At 45.2% G+C, this 13,279-nt stretch overlaps 2 protein-coding genes and 1 pseudogene across 3 annotated transcripts; all 3 read right to left on the reverse strand.

Moving 5' to 3' along the window:
- Positions 1-590: 590 nt before the first annotated feature.
- LOC124707124 (glutathione S-transferase T1-like) lies at positions 591-3,550 on the reverse strand. Of its 2 annotated transcripts, XM_047238785.1 has the most exons (8): positions 3,396-3,550; positions 3,245-3,318; positions 3,044-3,104; positions 2,746-2,799; positions 1,758-1,837; positions 1,277-1,482; positions 981-1,189; positions 591-883 (listed from the first exon to the last, which is right to left on the reverse strand). In XM_047238785.1, the coding sequence occupies exons 1-7, from the start codon at positions 3,464-3,466 to the stop codon at positions 1,016-1,018; spliced, it is 720 nt and encodes a 239-aa protein (XP_047094741.1). In that variant the 5' UTR covers positions 3,467-3,550; the 3' UTR covers positions 591-883; positions 981-1,015. The 2 variants fall into 2 exon arrangements, with proteins under 2 accessions (XP_047094741.1, XP_047094740.1); XM_047238784.1 differs by having other exon boundaries at positions 832-1,189; positions 3,396-3,549.
- Positions 3,551-4,735: 1,185 nt separating this feature from the next.
- On the reverse strand, positions 4,736-6,108 carry LOC124648311 (annotated as a pseudogene).
- Positions 6,109-9,346: 3,238 nt separating this feature from the next.
- On the reverse strand, positions 9,347-10,791 carry LOC124648312. The gene has a single exon (XM_047188098.1). The coding sequence runs from the start codon at positions 10,789-10,791 to the stop codon at positions 9,496-9,498; it is 1,296 nt and encodes a 431-aa protein (XP_047044054.1). The 3' UTR covers positions 9,347-9,495.
- Positions 10,792-13,279: the final 2,488 nt, after the last annotated feature.

Raw genomic sequence — 13,279 nt, forward strand, 5'->3', positions numbered from 1 at the left:
CCAAACTCGCTGTTAGGAGCAGATGTGGGATCAGGAGATCGCAACAATATCATTGGAGCAGATGAAGCATCTGTGATGTCAGATATATGAAAATGTAAGTGGCAAACAACAGGAAGATGTACTTTTGCAACATAAGTATATTCTTCTAGTTCTCGTGCCCTATTCTTTGTTGGTACATATGGGGAGTTGTGATCGGGTTTATTTAGAAATCCGAGCCTTTTCCTGCGTGAATGAATTGCCACGATGGGCGTATATCACTGTCTTTTCCTTGTAACTTTCTTTCTTGCGCTAACTGACAGTAAAGGTGCTGCGTACCGCAAGAATCTAGGGATGATGTACTGATTATGTTGTTGATCAAGTTATCTTTGAATGGGCCGGGCCAATGAAGGGTGTTTTATATGACGTACTTGTATATTACTACGTATGTTTAATTATGTGCATGTACCGAAGCAAAATATTTGATAGGTGCATATTTACAGTACACATTACCGTGATGTTTGATTTCTATATGCTTTTGGAACACAACAAAACGTGGTCATCTTGGAGTGAAATAAGTTGGATTAGTTCCACGAGTTTCAAAAGCTTGTCAGTAATAGAAGCAAAATTTAAATGTTTGTTCTTCTGTCAAAGAAGGAATTACATACCTCTGACTGATGTTTCCAAGTACTACATCAACTTAACAATTACATCTGTGGAAAAGAGTGATTCATATTTACTTTTCTGGTGGTGGTGTAAAGAAGCACGGTGGAGCTCGGCATAGCAGCTAGATTCAGTGGAATACTTAAGGGTTAAGGACCACCCTTTTTGCTTTGTAGCATGGTCAAATCAATGTATGCATCCGTCAGTGCTGAAACACCACAGGAAAAGCTTTACTTCATGTTTTCTGCAAGGGACAAGACAACTGTAAGGCAGATTTTTCTTACATATACACAACTCAGATACTCTTATTCTTTCCTCGTGATATATACTATACTGCGTACATTCTTAGTTTGCAGACAACAAGGTATGAAACTGTTCAGAGCTTGGACACTGTCTTGATGCGATCGGCGGACAAGCGTGCCTTCATTTTGAAGATGAGCTCGTGTGCTTCCTCAAAATGGGGGCTCGTGGCCTTCTTCACGTTCTCCATCCAAGCACCAATCTTCTCACGAGGTCCCAGGATACTGTCACGCCTCTCGTCACCCACCAGCTGCAAATAACCACCATCCTCCCTATTTTCAAAAAAATTAACCGATGGCGGAAATGACACAAACATGTGTATTATACAGGGGCGTACCTCCAGCTGCATTATCTCGCACACTAGGCTGAGGTCCGCGATTGATGGCTGGGGGTTGCCACTTAAGAATTTTGTGTCACCTTTGAGCCATACAGATTCAATTGTTTTCAGTGACCTCACCAGCAGGTTTTCACCCTCTTTTGCAGCCTTGGGATTTGGTGTCATACCAAGAGAAGGACCCAATACAGTGTGCAGTACAAAGGTTGCTACATATGCAAGTATGCAAAAGGATCAAAGGATGGCAAAGGGCTAGATTATCAGGAAAAAAAATCTGCATTATTAGGTGATACGAATGGTAGATGTTTCCCCTTTAGAATTTAGCAACTTTTACCAGCATCGCTGAATAAATTATTCGACTTGTGATGGCAAAACTCAAGTGGAAAAAGAACATGTGATCCATGCTGAATGACAACTCCACACGATGACCAATAATAGCCTAGCAGGACTCTCCATATGTGGATTAAATAGGGTTTCTACTCACCTGCACCACGGCGTAAATTTGAGTGATGCCAATCCAAGATGGACTCGATTTTTGCTCTAGTAAACAAGTCCACAGGATACCTATGCGTGAAGAAAAAATCAATAAGACAGTGAAGTCTGCATGATACTATGTGGGAAGAAAATAATAATACGATAGTGACTTTGAACTATCAATGAAGCCACCATCATACTGAATGAAATTGACATTTTTTAACTATAGGATGATAAATGAACACATTATCTCAAAACCAACAAGGAACCTTAACTATGTAATAACTCTCATTAACTCAGAATTGACCAAATCAAAGCTGCATAGGCTATAGCATTCATATCCAGTCCAATAAGCGAAACCAGTCACGATTGTCACTAGTTCCGAATTGACATAATCAAAGCAAACACCATGGGTGTAGCATTCGTATCCAGTCCAATATGGGAAACCAGTAACATAACTCGTGAGCTAAGAGCTGACCAGAACAAGTCAATTTTATATGGGAATAGGATCATAAGTCTGTACATGTGCAGAGAAGCCATCAACTCAAAACTGATCTTAGAAAGAAAAAAAGTGAACGCGCAATGTTGAAATAGCATAGAGAACCAGCTCAAAAACTGTTTGCGAATAACCCACCAAACAATTGAGTTGAGCTCTCATAATTCCCCATACTACAAATCCATGTATCTGACACCTCATTTATTCAAAACTGTGTACATCACCCGCTAAGTTCCGGCGTTGCACACGGTTGGCTCGTACACGTGGCTTCCTAGAAACACTGATTGCAGGCATTTTAAGACACCATTGTATATATTTATCAAGGTTCTAGATGGCAAGCTTATATAAATTATGCTGATGTTGGCCATATAGTTTATGGAATGTGTGGACAGAAGCATGATGCTTGTCACCACGGTAGAGGAGTGCTGAGGGAACCCCAATGAGAAAATAAAATGTGATTGTCACATATAAAGTTAGAATCGTGAGAGGAAGGGTAACGCACCAGTGATCTGGAACTCCAGGGAAGACCGTCGCAAGATACCTCAAGATAGCATGGCTGTTACAAAATAACAAATTTAAGTTTGATGAGGAATTTTAGGAAATATAAAAAAAGAGTGGAAGTAATTAAATAGCATTCTTCATCTACCCAGAGCCTGGTAATGTTAACAGGGTGTGTTAAATTAGAAGTTCAGGAATGCAATGGAAACAATGTGCACATGAGTAGATGGTGAATGTTACTGGGAGGTGTAGTAGCTAGTCAGACTTTGAACAGGTAAGTATTTTTTTTTAAGAATGGAGACCTTTCGAAGAGTCTGAATCTTCCATCAACAATCGCCGGGACTTGGCCCATTGGGTTGATTTCTGAAGAGGAAGTTGGTCAATCAGTCAGGACAGGAGCAAGTGGCAGACAGACATACTGCAGGTCTTGATGGAAGGAGGAAATTCAGAAAGGGGGCGACTGGAGCCTGGAGGAGAATAGGCCAGAGGGGAACAGTTCTTACTCTTGAACTCTGGGGTGCGGTGCTGGCCCTTGCCCAGATTGACGGTCACCTCCTCGAAATCGAGCTTGTTCACCCTACAATCAAAATCGATGGATCGCCATAAGAGAAAGGAGCGCGCTTGAATAGATCAGACGGGGAGGTAGGTACGTGCCTGCAGAAGATGATTAGGGCACGGGAGGGCTGCGAGAGGCGGTCGGCGTAGACCTTGAGCATCGCCGCCATGGCTGCCGGCCACCTCCTACTCGGAAGATCGATCGACTAGCTAAGCTTGGCTGACTCCTGTACTGCCAGAGAGCGGAGAGGAAGGGAGACATTCTCCTCCTCACACTTCACGTAAGGCGTGACGTCATGACCTCCCTTCGTCTGATTTCATAATGATAAATCAAATTCGCTCTGAACGAGGCAAAAAGTTTTGCCATTTCTACTGACATACTTGTATATAATCCAAATGTCTTAATGAATAAGATAAGTAGTATATAAATTTAAATAAAAGCTACTCCCTCCAACTCATATTACGTGTCGCTAGTATGGGTATATCTCAAATAAAAATATGTCTAGATATATCTATATTAGTGGCAACTAATATGGATTAGAGTGAGTGACATTCTCTATGTTTGTTCAATATTATAGACAAAAATATGGAATATACGACACCAAATCAATATTAGTAGATTCACTCTAAAATATCCTTTTCGTATTATTTTCATGTTGTAGATATTTATATTTTGTTTTTTATATTTAATTATACTTTGTAAACTTTTATTTTAACTAAATTTATAAGCCCCATTCACCCGGAAATTCAATTCGGCTCCCGCGTGTATATGCTCCTCTACCATAAAAATATATTTCGAAGCGTCAAAAAACTTTGATAAAAAATTCTACATGTTCGTAAAGTTTCATGAAAAAACAATATTTTTATGATCTATGTAAAAAAGAGAAAATTTGTCTTGTCAAAAGCCTTATCTTTAGCACTGAATTAAACATGTGACCGGGTATAGGATCTATGTAAAAAAGAGAAAAAAATATGATCTTTGTAAAAAAGAGAACTAGGTGCGCAATGCATACATATTAAACATGTCTGCAAATGTTTCCAGGAAAATGAGAGCAGATAGGCATTGTAAAACCAGGTTATATATGTAGGTGTGCATACATATTAAACATGACTCCTCAAGTTTCAGGGAAAACGTGACCAGATAGGCATTGGAAACCAGGTTGTACATGTAGAGGCCAAAGCAATTAAACATATCTTTTCAAGAAATAGCAACTTGAGGAAAATCAAATCTAGCACTCCATAGTTAATACAGGGAGTCAGAGACCACACACACAAAAAGAGATCATTGTCGTAACCACCATATAAGATCTTTCAGATAAGCAACTATAACTTCAAGATCCTTCATAGGCACAGCAAGAACTACAGTACTAGATAACCCGACCAGTTAACAGCTCGCATAGTAACCACCATAATAACTTAATAAGTTCAGCAACGATACATAGCAACTTAAATACTAACGCATTTTGCACAGGATCACCATACATACGACAGTCAGATACATAACCTACGAGCAGTTAGCAATATAGCATTGCCACATAACTTGGGAGCAGCTTGATTACCAACAAGCCAGCAACGGGCAACAATTAAACACCTTCACTTTAGTCCTGAGGGAAGAGCCATGCTGCCAGAAGCATCTCATTGCAGCGCTTCCAGGAAATCGTTGGAGAAGCGGTACGAACTGTGCCAGATCTCATGTCATAGACGCGGAAAGATGTGTTCTCGTCTTCGTAGTGGTACTCCACACGATTCTGCTCATCATCATCCAAGAAGAAAATAAGATCACCTGAAAACCCGTACGCAGCAACAGACATGGCCCTGGAGCACCTTCGCCCTAGATACAGCACCTGGTCATCCCCACGGTGGACGCCTTGACCCACCGTGAATGCTCAAAGTCAGCCTCGAAAACCTCAAACTTGCTCTGTCCAGCAACAACTTTACCTTTCACTCCAGGTTCAGGCACCCGACACCAAATCACCCTGCGTACCATCAGCAAGGCCCCACATGATTCAACCAGGTAGAGCTTCTTGCGGGGCCTAGTGTTGTTTTCGAACGCAGCTGGATACGATGGATCGCCCTTGATGACCCTTCCAATCTTAGAAACCTGTGGATCGCTTGTGCTATGGTCCTCGCTGATGTTCACCACAAGGAGATTCTCGTCTTTGGCAATGGCGTAGAGCTTGCCCTGGTAGAACACCATGTCTTCGAACACCTTACACCGATCGTAGGCGCGCACTGACCACGCCGAGGCCCCTGGCTGGCACATTAGAATCTGACTGGTGTAACCAATGCCAACCAACGCTGCAACAAGGTTTGGCGAGCACATGATTAGCTTGCTTATGTGCAGCTTCTTTGAGCCCCTGATATGCATCCATGTACTGTAAGGGTCAGCAATTTTCGCCCTTCCGAAAGTTAACCATTTAGCGACAGCATTTGGAGGCCTGAGACGGACGCACGAGAGAGCAGGGAGCGTCACTGTGGCCCTGGAGAAAGGGTCGACGAGGAAGCAGCCATCGTCACGCGAGAAGACGAGCCAGTTGCCGCAGGCGCTCTGGTAGCCGGCGAAGCCGCAGCCAGGGAAGCGGAAGGGCTTGGTGTAGGGGATGTTGTAGAAGGTGCCGTCGGGGAGCGCGAGCAGCGGCAGTGGCGTGGGAAGGAGCTCCCTCGCGGCGGCGCGCCATTGCGGACACACCGCGGCGAAGCGGGCGCGGTCGGCGTGCGTGGGGAGTAGACGGACCACCAGGACGGCCAGGTCCAGCGGGAGTGCCGACCACGTCGGCGGTGGCTCCGAGTGCGGTTTCTTCTCCACTGCCATCTTTCCTGCAAATACGTAACAGGATCATCTTACTTCCATCATCCGACCATCCCAAATACGCCAAGCAATGCATCAAACACCTGGCGTGCATGGCCAGCAGTCACACCATGGGAGTTTGGACCGAGGGATGGAAACCACCCTGAGAGGTCAGGAAAGGAAGGCGGGAGAAAGATGCGGGTGCCAGAGACACCAGCGCCGTACCTCTCTGCCGGAGCTGGGGGCTATGTGCCGTCAGCGCCGCCGGTGGGTTAGGCTAGGCCGCCGCTCCTGTTGCTGCTGCTGTGAAGTGCTGTCGACTGAGACTGGAGTGGAGTGTGAGTGTGACTGAGTCTGCGGGAACAAATGATTGCCACTGTGAATTGTGCAGCCCAGGCCCAGCAAAGACGAATGGGCCGGGCGCTTAGTGAGCTGCCGCCAGCTCTTCCTACTATTTCCGACTTCCATAAAAAAGAAAAAATTGGATCCATACCATCAAAGGATCAAAACTTTAGAAAAATACCACCTAAAGTTTTGCACTTAGAAAAATGCCATTGAAAGTTTGGTCCGTTATTGACTTCTGCCACTACCGTCATCTAGACGTGAACTCACGAATCGATCAGCCCCATGCTCAGCTCGACTCGAACGCAACACATTGAACTGGCCCAGCCTAGACCGAACGAGCCCAAAAGAGACCGAAACAGTGCCAGCGACGGAGACCTCCTCACTGCTGCTCTTTCTCCAACTAGCCAAGGTGTAACAATTGGAAGGATATGAAGTCGAAATCGCTGTCTCGTGGAGGAGTGACGATGATGACGCTCGATGACATCGTCAACGATGGTCTTTCTCCTCGATGGCGTCTGTGCTTCGTGTGGCTAGCCAGGTTGGCCGGGGTGCTAAGTGTGTATTGTTGGTTTTCGCCCAATTTTCTCCTAAAAATTGGACACTTTATTCTTAATTAATGGATTGAGGTAAAGCTTTTGCCTCCGTTTCGAAAAAAAACAATTGGAAGGATAACGTCTCTTTCTCCAACTAACCCAGGTGTAACAGCTAGAAGTATGGCTGCAATCTCACCAGGGGGAATCAACCGTAGGCTCATAATTGAGTAGATGATTTCCTTTTGAGATGATTGAGTAGATGAATTAGATATCTAAGTTCTTTGCCGTGAACTGTGGTCTTTTGTGTGAATAGTCCTTAGAAGTATGGCTGTTGAAACTTGTGCTTTGTCATTTCAAACTCGTTGAGATGGTTGTTATATCCTACTAAAGTCTAGTGTCATATGCACTTGTATATATCTTGATGTAGTGTTATTGATCTGCTCCTGAATTGTTGTTGTAAATTGGGCTGAAATGCAGCCGTTATGCTGCTCGATTTTTGACTGAATAGCTGTTCAAATAAAGTCTGGGAGTGTTTTATCTTGAGTTGGTTATGTCCAGGAGCTGAACGTTGTGTTTCCAAACGTTTTCCCAACGTTTTCCTGGGTAGGTTCACGTCCAGATGACGGTAGTGGTAGAAATCAGTAACAGAGCAATTTTTCAATGGTATTTTTCTACGTGCAAAACTTTGGGTGGTATTTTTCTAAAGTTTGGATCTTTTACTGGTATGGATCCAATTTCCCCCATAAAAAATGCCATTTCGCAGGTAAGTAAAAAAATGCCCTTTCATCTCACAAAAAAATGCCATTTCCGAGGTAAGTACATTGCGAGCAATATAAATGATAGCCAAAACAAATCAGCCCCCCCTGTCATTCTAACCGGAGCGATGGTAGGAGGCAAGGGGTGGGGATGCCCTTAATCCTCGCTCAGAGATGATGGAGATACGAGCATCACACCTGATCGCCTGGAACTGGAACCATCCAGTTGTTCATGTAAAAGCAGTATCAGAGTTACAGTGTACTGCAGCTATTAAGTTGGACAGGGTGTTTCTGCACCCGGGTGCATATGCACCCTTTATTTGAAATGCATATTAAACATATTTCCAAATGTTAAAAAAATAAAAACAAAAATGCCTCGTGTATACCTTGACATGTTACATGTTCACAAAGTTGTTTCAGCAAAAACCGATATGTTTTGTGCCCTGTACTAAAAAGACAAATTTTTGGTGTTAAAATAGTCTATTTCTCGAGGCATTATTTGTCTTTTTTACACATGGTACAAAAATTGTTGGTTTTACGTGAAACTTTATGTGTACACATAGAACATGTCCCTCTACATGCTAAATTTTTTTCCTAAATTTTTTAACTTTTTGAAATATGTTTTATACATACCAGGTGCATATGCACCCATGATCAGTTTTGGTTTTCCGCAGTTCCAACTCATTGGCACTTTCAAAATGGAAAGAACAACAATGCGAACAACATGTTTAGTTCTTTATGTCCCTTGATTCCTAGTTTGTGCTGGATGTGGACATCTTCAACCTAAGTAAAGAAATTTCAAGTAAACAAATTGTGCTTGTTTATGTCCCATTTGATTCAGGATTTCTATTGGACGTCCAAGACTTCAGCCTAACAGAAAAAATACTTTGTTTTCAGATGCTTATATATTCAAGTTGGAATGCTAATTGCACTGGTGGTAGTGAAAGATCCAGCCGCGGTGTTGCTTGGGACCATCAAATGTGCCAAATAGGATGAAATAAAATAGGAAAAAAAATACTTTTATAGTTTCATGCTATATAGAATAAAATTTAACATAAGTGACCCCATAAACTCTGCTCATAGAATGCAAAGCATTTTTAGCAAGTTACATGCTCTTACATTATGAACATATTTCATGGAAGTTAGAACATACTTTCAATAAAAGAAGACTAGAAGCACAACTGCACAAGGTTCAAATAGCACTACTCTGAAGCACTGCTTGAATCTCCAAATTCAATAAAACCAGACTAGCAGCACAACTGCACAAGGTTCATCACAAGTTAAGTATCATAACAAGATAACTGCGGTTGCACAATACACTACTCTGAAGCACTGCTTGAATCTCCAAATTCAATAAAACCAGACTAGCAGCACAACTGCACAAGGTTCATCACAAGTTAAATATCATATCAAGATAACTTCAGCACAAAACAAATTTAACACTCAGAGACCGCCAGAAAAAAAAAAGAGACCACCATGACAAAGATTCAGATAGATGCATTTTAGGCACAACAACAACCACAGTACTGGTTGAAAACCGATGCAGTTAACAGACTCATAGTAACCACCAGATTAAGTTCAGAGAATTGCTGATAGATGTCAGCCAACAGAGCAAGCAAGTTAAAGGCATTTCACGACCTCCGAACACCATATCAAACATGATACATACCAGTCAGATAGATAGACTGAGCAGCTTGCAAAACAGCAGCATCTATAGCACGGTCAGATAACCAGGGAGCAGTAAGCTTGCATAGGAATAACATCATAACATCTCAACTTCAGTCCTGAGGGAAGAGCCATGCTGCCAGACGCGTGTCACGGCCGCGCTTCCAGGAAATCATCGGGTGAGGGTAACAGACGTCACCTAGTCTCATGTCATAGGCGCTGCAAGATGTGTTCTCCTCGCGGTAGACGTAGTTCTTAAGACATTCCTCGTCATCATCCAAGAAGAAGATGCGATTGCCCAACAGCCCGTACTGTGACACGGACACAGCCCTGGAGCACCCCCGCCCTAGAAAGAGAACCTGGTCATCCCCCACGGTCGACACCCTGACCCACCTCGAATGCTCAAAGTCGGCCTCGAAAACCTCAAACTCGCTCTGTCCAGCAATCGCTTGACCTCTGACTCCACGTTCAGGAAAACACAGCCCAATCTTCCTGCATACCATCAGCAACGCGCCACGCGATTCAACCAGATATATCTTCTTGTGGGACCTAGAGTTGCCTGCAGGCACACCTTGGCCCCAGCTAGGAGCAGCCTTGTCCTTGATGACCCTTCCAATCTTAGAGACCTGTGGATCCCCAGTGCTATTGTCCTCGCTGATATTCACAACAAGGAGGTCCTCGTCGTCGTCGATGGCGTAGAGCTTGCCCTGGTAAAACGCCATGTCTTCGTACATCTTCATCTTGTCGTACGCGCGTACGGACCACGACGAGGCCCCCGGTTGGCAAATCAGAATCTGGCTGAGGGGTCCAAGGCCGACCACTGCAGCGACAAGGTTGGACGAGCAGAGGATGAGCTTCTTTATGCGTGGCTTATCCGAGTCCTCCATATGCATCCACGTGACGCAGGGTTGGGTGATTCTTGCCCCAGGCTGCAGGGATGACCATTTGGCGACTGCATTTGGAGGCCGGAGCCGGACGCACGAGAGAGCAGGGAGCGTCACGGTGGCCCTGGAGAAGGGGTCAACGAGGAAGCACCCGTCGTCGCGCGGGAAGACGAGCCAGCTGCCGCAGGCGCTCTGGTAGCCGGCAAAGCCGCAGCCCGGGAAGCGGAGAGGCTCCTCGTGGGGCAGGCTGTAGAAGGTGCCGCCGGGGAGCACGAGCAGGGGCAGCGCCGGGGGCTGGAGCTGCTGCCGAGCTGCGGCGCGCCACTGCGGGCACACCGCGGCGAAGCGGGCTCGGTCGGCGTACGCGGGGAGCAGGCGGAGCACCATGCTTGCCAGGTCCAGCGGGAGTGCCGACCACGATGTCGGTGGTTGCGAGTGCGGTTTCTTCTCGGTTTCCATCGTCCCTGCAAAGAAGAGCCGGACATCAGGAAACAACATTAGCGAGCGGTAACTTGCCTCCGACATCGCAACGACCCAAACGCTGCAAGAAGAATCACGGCACAGCAACGTCCGAGGTAGTTCGTCGAACACCTAGCGTGCATGGCCAGCGGGCACGACGGGGGGGCTGAGTTACAGAGGCAGAAGGTGCGCGTGTAGAAAGGTACAAGGTGCATAGGCAGAAAACACCCAGAAAACAGCACCGTCCCGTTGGCGGAGCAGGCGTAAGCGCCGCGCCGCATGGCGACAGTACACGGCGGGAGCGGGGAGGGAAAGTTGGAAACCCAAACCCCTCCGAGCGAGCGAGGAAGGAGAAAGGTTGGTGAGGGAAGGTGAAGAGGATGGTACCAGTGAAACCAGCGCCCTTCAGCTGCCGGAGTGGTGGTCGAGTCGCCGTCCGCGCCGCGCCGGCGATTAGCCTGCCGCCGCTGCTGCTGCTGTCGTGAGGGAGTGGAGTGGAGTGTGGCTGTCCGAACGCGAACGGGGCCGTGTGAAGCGATTCGACCAATATGGCTGCAGCCATGGATGCGCTTAGCCCAGGCCCAATAGCCATTCGAGACGGCCCATTTCTGCCCCTCGAAATGCGGCCCAAACATTCCCCCACGTCGTGAGATAGCTGGCGCGCCATGCGGCCGACTAATAACCCAATAACAAGCACGCCACGCATACCAAACGAGTAGACAGGGGGCTCTGAAATTCATCGTGGATGATCTTACGTCGCCCATACCAGATCGCCCATAGAGTGATTGCCACTCTCGCAAAGTCATCCATGGATAGAGATTCCTTCATAGCGAAGATCCATTGTTTCGCACTTCGTTTCTGCATCGATGCTCCACTATGCCCTCATGATGAATCTTCGGCCCCACAGATAGAGCACATACTATTCTCCGCCATATGCCGATAACACCTGACACCAGCTGTCGGTAAGGATTGCCTGGCTAGACGCCAGAGGAACACCCGGAGCTTCGAGGGAACTTCGACTTTCCAAAGCCGGTGCCAAGCCTTGCTCTCTCCCGCTTGGTTCGAGCCCTTTGATCTTCCTTCTAGCCATCCTTCTCGCCTTCTCTTTGTTTCCACCAGCATGCGGTATACAGACCGAATGGTCAGGATGCCCGTTTTTTCGTAGTGCCACGCCCAACAGTCCTTCATCCTCCTGGTGCTCTACGGTATCGCCTGAATAGCCTCCCTGTCTATAGGCCGAAAGAACTCATTCAGCAGCTCAGACTTCTAGGAGGATGATGTTGGGTCGATGAAGGCCGATACTAGCATCGGTGGGTTTTCCTTTAGACAGGCTAGAGGACGCAGCATGTTCCAGTTGTGGTTCCATGCATTTGAAGGAATCCAATTGACTGCAGTTGACTGATGTTGTGTGTGGATGCGTATAGCCCAGCCCGGCCGTTTAGAAAGCGCCATCCGCTTCTTCCCGAAAGCTATATTCTTGAGCGCTCCTTTTTTCCAACTCCACTTTCTTTTTATACAGCAATATCTCATCAAAGAGAGAGAACAATATCGATTTCAAAACACTTCTAACATATTCTTTGGTTTGGACCGACGAAGTAGTGGCACTCGATTATTACCGACCTGGCTGCAATCTTTTTCCATCAGTAAGGTTTGCACCAGAGCACCTTCTACGCTTCTACTTCTAATAGGACATGAACTATAGATAGAGAGAAATCATTCTGGACGACTATATAAGAAGCGGTCCACTTTTTTTTATCGGTTCCAAGCAAGGGAAAGACCAAAGATCTTGCGCGACAGGTCCACCATAAGAAAAACGCAAAAGAAAAAGAAGTCCCGTTAATCTCTTCGTGCTTGTTCTAAGTTTGAAATACCTTTTCTTTCATCACATTCCAAGTATATATAACAGAATTTACAAGATACAATAATGCTTAACTTTATTAAACATGTTCAACATCCTATAAAATCTGTTTATGCATCACAAATTAAATATCCATATTTATCAAATAAAATATTACTCTCTTCGGTCCAAATCAATTGACGCGCCTCGGAAGTACACTTGTACTGGACATAATATATGGCTGCACTAATTAATTTAGACCGAAAGGAGTACCTGAACATTTCACAAAACTGGATCAATGGAGTATTTATTGCAGATCACACGGAAACATTAAAATGACATTAAAAGGAGCAGAAGAGAGAAAACATATATATAATAAGTAAGAAAAAATGCATAAAAGAGCAAAAAGGATAAAAGCGAGAAACACAATCGATTAATGAAGCTTTTTTCGGAGAATCTAAACACCTTGTTCATTCCTCTCTTTTTTTGCGGCTTTGCCGACTGAATGTGCATACATATTTAACATGGGTTCACAAGCTTCCATGAAAACGACCAGATAGGCATCGAAATCCACTTAGTTGAACAGATTCAGCTCCTAGTTTCATATGTTGAGGTCGAAGCAATATAAAATTTCTTTTCAAAAAGATATATTCCACGGCCATATATGTAGAAAAATGAATTAAGACCCTATTTGTATCGCATGTGCTCACGTGCACT

Source organism: Lolium rigidum, chromosome 4, assembly GCF_022539505.1.
Source record: "Lolium rigidum isolate FL_2022 chromosome 4, APGP_CSIRO_Lrig_0.1, whole genome shotgun sequence".
Lineage (NCBI taxonomy): Eukaryota > Viridiplantae > Streptophyta > Magnoliopsida > Poales > Poaceae > Lolium > Lolium rigidum.

Excerpts from the sequence above, each read along its gene's own strand:
- LOC124707124 (XM_047238785.1), bottom strand. The coding sequence starts at position 3,466 with ATGGCGGCGATGCTCAAGGTCTACGCCGACCGCCTCTCGCAGCCCTCC. Across the intron at positions 2,800-3,043 it reads AGATTCAGACTCTTCGAAAG|CCATGCTATCTTGAGGTATC; the intron begins GTCTCCATTCTT and ends ATTTTGTAACAG. Across the intron at positions 1,190-1,276 it reads GCGAGATAATGCAGCTGGAG|CTGGTGGGTGACGAGAGGCG; the intron begins GTACGCCCCTGT and ends GGTTATTTGCAG.
- LOC124648312 (XM_047188098.1), bottom strand. The coding sequence starts at position 10,791 with ATGTCGGAGGCAAGTTACCGCTCGCTAATGTTGTTTCCTGATGTCCGG.